General features: G+C 37.2%; 1 protein-coding gene across 1 annotated transcript; it reads right to left on the reverse strand.

Annotated features, from left to right (window-relative positions):
- Window positions 1–628: 628 nt before the first annotated feature.
- Window positions 629–1,627, reverse strand: LOC113037791 (G-protein coupled receptor 6-like). Its single transcript, XM_026195139.1, has one exon. It carries the CDS (start codon window positions 1,625–1,627, stop codon window positions 629–631), a length of 999 nt encoding a protein of 332 aa, XP_026050924.1.
- Window positions 1,628–7,254: the final 5,627 nt, after the last annotated feature.

Below are 7,254 nucleotides of genomic sequence, written 5' to 3' on the forward strand. Positions count from 1 at the left end.
AAGATTTTAACCCTATAAAGCCCACTGATATGCAAATTGCTGACCAACATGAGCAAAACGCAATGCATTCTGTCTGACTGAGTTTTTCGTCCAGTAAAAGCTCTTTTAGTGTAATTGTACAAATGTCCAGCCTCAGCATGTGTTTCTTTCTGCTGTCAAACCTTGGCTGATTTTTATTACTTCTGAGTAACTTTAGTCATATCTCAGCTTTACTTGATTCTCCATCAATCATGTCTCAAATCTGATCCTCAGGATCCTCCGAGGAGCGTTTATTTCGTAATCTCTCAATCAGCATTAGATTGCATTGAATTATACGTTTGGATAATTTCAATCTCATCTTAATAATATTATTGGAGATATAGTGTGATCACTGATATTCATATAACTTTATGATAGTTGTCTGTTGTACAGTTATAAAGATCTCAATTGTTTACATTACACCTAAGAAATTTTTATTTTCCCCGTACAGCCATTATTTATAGCCACATCTTTACCAATTGGGGGCTCGTCCGGGATTTGAACCCGTGACCAAAAAACGCTATTGTCCAACAAACTGTTCCATTTCCAAAAACTAGACTATTGTTGCATATCTCAGGCTTTATAGGGGTTTACAAAAAGCACAGAGGATCTAAACCTCGCTGGGTGATCTGGATCGGTAAGAGCCCTTGGTCTGAAAGCAGCCGCAGAAGAGCATGTAGATGGAGCGCTGGATCTCAGTGTTGCGGTAGGCGTAGATGATGGGGTTGATCATGGAGTTGTAGGTGGCGGGGAGCAGCGTGGCGTATGTGTACACCGACGGATACTCGCGCTCCCCGACCAGACAGTAAATGGCGAAAGGCAGCCAGCTGGCGCCGAACGTGCCCAAGATGATGGCGAGCGTGGAGACGCCCTTCTTGGTGGCCATGTAGTGCGAGGTGGTGAAGAAGTGCTGCTGCAGAGCGATCTGATGCGCGTGGTGACACACTATCTTACAGATCTTGAAGTACAGGCTGAGCATGAGGGCGAAGATGACGAAAAACGACGTGGCGAGGACGGTGAGGTTGGTGCGGTTGAGCGGACGCACGATGCTGCAGGTGGATGCATCATCCAAACAGTTCCAGCCCAAAACGGGCAGCAGTCCCAATCCCAGCGACGCACCCCATGTTCCCACCAGCATCAGATGCACATAATGCAGCGTCTTTTCTGAAAAGTACGTCAAGGCATTGTAGAGCGACAGGTAGCGGTCGACCGTAATAGCTAACAAGCTACTGATGGACGCTGTGAAGGACGCCACTAGGAATCCGACTGTTATGAGGCTGATGGTCTCAGATGAGACCAGATACTGGAAAGCGAAGTTCAGGATTAATCCCATGCCGGCTAACAGGTCAGCGGTGGCCAGGCTGCCAATCAGGATGAACATAGGGTTGCGAAGCGTCGGTGTGTAGAAGATGATGGCCACCACGATGGCATTCTCACAGGCGATCACCGTCCCAGAAAGGCACAGCATGATGTCCCACGGGTTGACGTGGTACTCGAGGGCCGCTGATGAGAGCGCCAGGGTCTGGTTGGCATCAAAGGCTTCGGCTTCCAGCCACGAGGACTGTGGCGAACCCACGCCAGTCTCATTGAGCGCTGCGCTCTCGTTCATCGCTCAGCCTAGATACACAACAATGATGTCAGATCAACAAACTAAACAAATCTATAAATGACATGTAGAGACTTTTAACATTCAAAAGAGTGAGTTTGATATAATTTGCATGAAGAAAATAATCACAGAACATTCGTTTTTTTAAAAGTTCAAATTTGAAGTTCGCGTTTCAGCTGGAGGACAGCGCAATCGAAAAAGACGACAGAAGTCTTTTGGATGGATATTGCACTCGAATTAAGTCATAAAACCATGTTAAGAAGTTTTATTCTACGATTTGCATGAAGAAATCTATTTGGTCAATGAAAGGCAATTGGAGCTGTCCATGGTGCTGAATCTAAAAACGTTGCTTTTTGTGAAGAACAAGATTGAATTAAGCATTTAAAAAATATATTTTAAAATTAGTAAAACCTTGTTTAAGTATGTTATCAGCAAAATAATAATAATATTAATTTGCTGAACGAAAATGAAAAAAATATTGCATTGCACGGCAAGTCTCGTTGGCCATTGAAAGTCAATTGGAGCTGTCCGTGGTACTGAATGGCAAAATGTTGGTTTGCAAAGAACACGGCGGATTAAAGCATGCACTTTGAGCCTATACATATTTTTTAAAAGTAGTAAACTATAAAGTAGTTAAGTATATAATCGATAAAAATTGCTCATATTATGTCATGGTTTAATTTTTTTTATAACATTGTTTAAAATCACAATTATGTTGGCTAAACGAACATAAATTAATCTCTAGGGTATGTGATGGCTGAAAATCATTAGACGCTATAAATGGCGAAGTCTTAGAGTTTCGCTTTCACTCACGAAAGAAGCAATTACAAAAACTGTTAGTTTGTGCAAAAACTTTTTTTTTAAATTTCAAAAATTGTGCAGTTGCTCTCCTACTTTTTCCTATTAAAAAGCCGCTATATGGGTAGATCTGAATCTCTTCATGGGACTTCATGCATAAATAACAAAGTAAAACCATGTTAAGAGAAATTTGAAATCAATATTTGGTTTACAGGAGTGTAAAGCAGGAATTCATCTTCAAGGGATTTGACTATTGCTAATCAACGTCGCTTTAAATGATGATTCTGAGGATCTCGCTTTAACACACGAATTAAATTATAACTTTGTGCATAAAAGTATTTTAAAAGATCACACTTAAAGAGCAAGATTCGAATAGAAATAGGGGACAAAGGCTTTATCGCACTTCAAATAAGACATTAAAGAAAATGCAAACTTATATAAAAAAATAAAAATAAAAAACTAGAAAAATGTTGAATGCGTTGTTTGTGCATCACGCTCTCCATGGTGCTGAAACCAGCTTGCTCGGGAAAAATTTACAAGTAACGCAGTTCATAATCGAAAAGAGCAATCGGTTGTCGTACCTTTTCCTTCACATGGAGGAAAACAAGAGACGAAGAGAGTTTCTTCAGCTGACCGCGTGCGTGTCCTTCTTCAGGTGAATCCTTAACCCCAGTCTGGATTGCTGGACATGAGTCCTGGATCTGGTTTAATACAAGAGGAGCGCGAGAGCGGAGAGACTGACTGGCGCCTGCGGATCCGAGCGGCGCTTTTAAACCCTGATGACGTCAGCACGCCGCCGCCTACATCTGCGCGCGACCGAGCCGTTCGCATAACATCACCGATCAACAGGTGAATGATTGCAACCGATGTGCATGAGATACTATGTCAATGTTTGATCTAATGCAACATACTGAGCGCACGTGCTGTAATGATTTGTGCAATGAAAGGTGCCCCTGTATTTTATACAAAAATCTGTTTACATTCACTTAAGATTGGCAAATTTGGATGATGGCACATATGTTAAAGTACAATCTGAAGCCATCACTGTCCCATAGTCCAGGTACAATCATTTCTTTACAGGATTAAGATGTATAGATATCAAATTCACACAACTTTTGAGCCAAAGACAACATGCTTTACAGGTGACACACACACAACGCTCATATCCACAGAGAAAGACATCTGAAAGTTTCTAATGTGCCCAACTTTAAGTCTTAAACTAGAGTTGCATGAGCTGAGGAACATATGCAAGGTGTTTCTGAAAAATAACAATCAACCTAGCAACAGCATAGCAACACCCTGACAACAACATCAGGTCAGCATCAGATGTGTGAATCATGCAACGGCCTCAGAGGACAGAGTTAATTATAATAAAATGAGGATAAAACACCGGACAGTAATCTGACAGACATCTTCTATAAATATTCTGACCACAGCCATATTGCATATTTCATAATATCTCACTTATTTTATATTATATATAAAATATATGTTATTTTATATCACATTTTACATATAAACATTAGAGTAAATACAATATATATTGTTTCATACAGTATGTAATGTATATTATAAATATTGAAATAAATATTGAAATATATTGAAATAATTAAATTATATAATGAAATTGAAACAAAATATCAGTTATATATATATATATATATATATATATATATACACACACACAATTAAATTAAATATAATGAAATACTTTTTTTAAATGACATTTAATTTATAATATTTTATTTCAAAAATATTTTATATAAATAAAAAGTGTAATGAGAATATCCAAATACAATATTAAAATATCTCAATATATATTGAAAATAACTATATTAAAATAAACAAGATATTATAAATTTTTATAAAATTTTATCACATTTGTATGTGTAACTTATTGACACACGCTGTGATCTTGTGTGATGATGACTGTCAGCAGTATCTGAATGCAGTGAAGCTCATTTCTCTCTCTCTCTCAGTATCTCTCCATCTCCTTTCTCCTGGTATCCTAGAAACCAGCGCAGCTACATGCATTTACTCACTGCTGAAAATATGATTACAACAATGGAAACATAGAAAAAGAAAGAGCAGGTAGAGAAAGACAGAATGAACAAGAATAGCCAAGAAAAAACATCTCACGCGACAGGAACAAGAGTAAAATAAATGTTATGTAATGTGTGAATGACAGCAGTTCTAATGCATGAGCTTCAATGCTCATTATCACAAAATAAACCCTCATGTGAAGCTGACATTTACCTGCTTATTGCACAGATACTTATGACATAAATCAATCCACAGCCTGGGTCAACAATCATAGTGTCATTTAGTGTCATTATATACAAAAGTATTCCAGAGAGCCATGCAATATAATACTATTCACACAGTAAATGTGCTGGTTTCTCAAGTGTCTGATCAAACATATACACATGAGCAACTGAGCCTGAAGAGATTTACTGTGAGATTTTACATTGGTTTTACAGTCTGATGAAACCTTGAAAATATTCACTTGTTCACATACTTAGAATACAAACAATATGAAAAACAATAAATCACTTTAGAGTAATAGTTCAAGACATGCAGAAAACAAACAAACAAGCAGGATAATCTAGATATTGTCATACTAATTAATCAAGGTACATCAAGACAATTGATTTGTATTACAAGTTTTCAGATATGTTGTTTAAAAGTGCAAATTAAGTGTTCTCTAAATAAAGATGCACTCATTTGCATACACTTTCCTGAACGTGAGGTCCAAAATTCTCACTGGATTTCATTGCCATTTTAGAGTTTTACAATTTTTTAATTCTCGCTCCTAACTCACAAAAGGAAGGAATAACATTTTAGGTATAAAAGCAAAACCTTCAGTTAATATTTTAGGAATATAGAGAGGAATAAAACTGTAAGCTGTGGTGTGGTGTGAAGTGAAAGAAACCTAGAGTTAACTATGATGAGTATGATGTGCTTAAAAAATTATAGATGCAAGTAAATAAAGTGCAATAAAACAAATATTTAAAAGTATATTACTGATGTTTTTTTTTTCTGAAAGAACACTTGTTATGGAAGTGGAATAGACTAAATTTGAGCAGTGCATGAAAAATGTCTAACCTTAAATCCTGAAGTATATACAACTTTTCACTCTTAAGATGTTATTAATAACCTCAGTGAGTGAGACACACAGTCAGATAAAAAAAAGGAATTATATTTTTTATTTTTATCCATATCTCTCTTGATTATTGTCCGGAGACTAATGGAGCTTTAATAAGGCTTATAATCAGCAGCACTTTTCTGAGCGAGCGAGTATGCATGAGTGTGTGTGTCTGTCTGTGTGTGTGTGTGTGTGTGTGTGTGTGTGTGTGTGTGTGTTAATAAGTTTCCACCTGCAGCCATGTGACTGATTTCTGCAGAGGCCTGTGCACTGGATCCAGACTCACGCGGCACACGGAGCGAGAAACAAGACGCTGCACAGAGAAAGAGAGAGAGAGAGAGACAGATGAGCATATATATGTATAATTCAGTAATAAAATATAATAAAAAAGATATAATTCACAAAACAATTAATCTAATCAACAAATTATCATTTTAAAACACTGAGCTGAGTCTCATGATCATTTATTCTATTCTGTACATATGTAACTTCGTACATCACGTTAATATCAGGCACAACTTAATCAGAAGCTCATCGGCGAATCGATTTGTTTCACTTTCACGCCACAAAGTCTATTAAAAGTCACAGCAGAACCTGTTCCTCATGACCTACAGGTTTATAGGGAAAATGAATGCTGTATATTTTTGATGGTCAAATTACTTATTTTAAATGAGCAGTACAGAAAACTTCTTGTCAATCAATCTGTTCACATGTATCTGTTTTTGATGTATTCGCGGTTCATGAGCACATCCCCCTGACAGAGAATCTGGACCCCAACCATGACCCAACTGAACGTGACACTGGAACACCTCAAGGCTCTGAATGTCCACCTCTGGAGCCAAAACCTCATAAAACCTCTACATGTAATACCCTAGAACACTGTCAATTCTTCGTCATCAGTTAGGAACCTAGGTGTGCTATTTAATAGCAATCTTTCCTTAGAAAGCCATGTTTCTAGAACATGCGTTCATGACCTCTAGGTTAGATTATTGTAATGCTCTATTGGGTGTTTTCTCTGCATGCTTAATAAACAAACTACAGATGTGATACCCACCAAAATGGTGTCATCAGACCACCATCAATTCGTAGTAGTGAATGAAGAGGAATCATACCAATCACAACTGAAGTATGGAGTACCTCAAGGCTCAGTACTAGGACCATTACTTTTCGCGCTTAACATGTCAACCTTGGAAGATATTATTAGAAAACAAATTGTTAGGACCCCTGCTCTCTATGGGAGGATCTCTGAATTCATCACAAATATCTTAATTTCTGTTCTGAAGATGAAGGAAGGTCTTACGGGTTTGTAACGACATGAGGGACATGAGTAATTAATGACAGAATTTACATTTTTTGGTGAACTAAGTCTTTAAACGACAGCTCAGTCTCTTATCCAGCCTTTACACTCATCCAATCTAAAATAAGAAGAAAATGACTAAATTAACTTTAAAGTGACTTATTCTCTCATAAAATGCAAGAGCATTGACAATAAAACTTAAATGAATATAAATGAAGCACTAAGTCATGAATCATGACTCACGCTCTTTCTTTTCTCAAGAAATGTTAGACATTACATATTCAGATAAGGCACATGTAGTTTATATTTGTTGATTCTATTGCTGCTAGACTATTAGAAATAATTCTTGCCTAATCAAAGGCTGCTATTATTATCGATCGTATCATCACC

Source organism: Carassius auratus, chromosome 20 (genome assembly GCF_003368295.1).
Source record: "Carassius auratus strain Wakin chromosome 20, ASM336829v1, whole genome shotgun sequence".
NCBI classification, from domain to species: domain Eukaryota; kingdom Metazoa; phylum Chordata; class Actinopteri; order Cypriniformes; family Cyprinidae; genus Carassius; species Carassius auratus.

Coding starts and splice junctions, on each gene's coding strand:
- LOC113037791 (XM_026195139.1), bottom strand. CDS start 1,627: ATGAACGAGAGCGCAGCGCTCAATGAGACTGGCGTGGGTTCGCCACAG.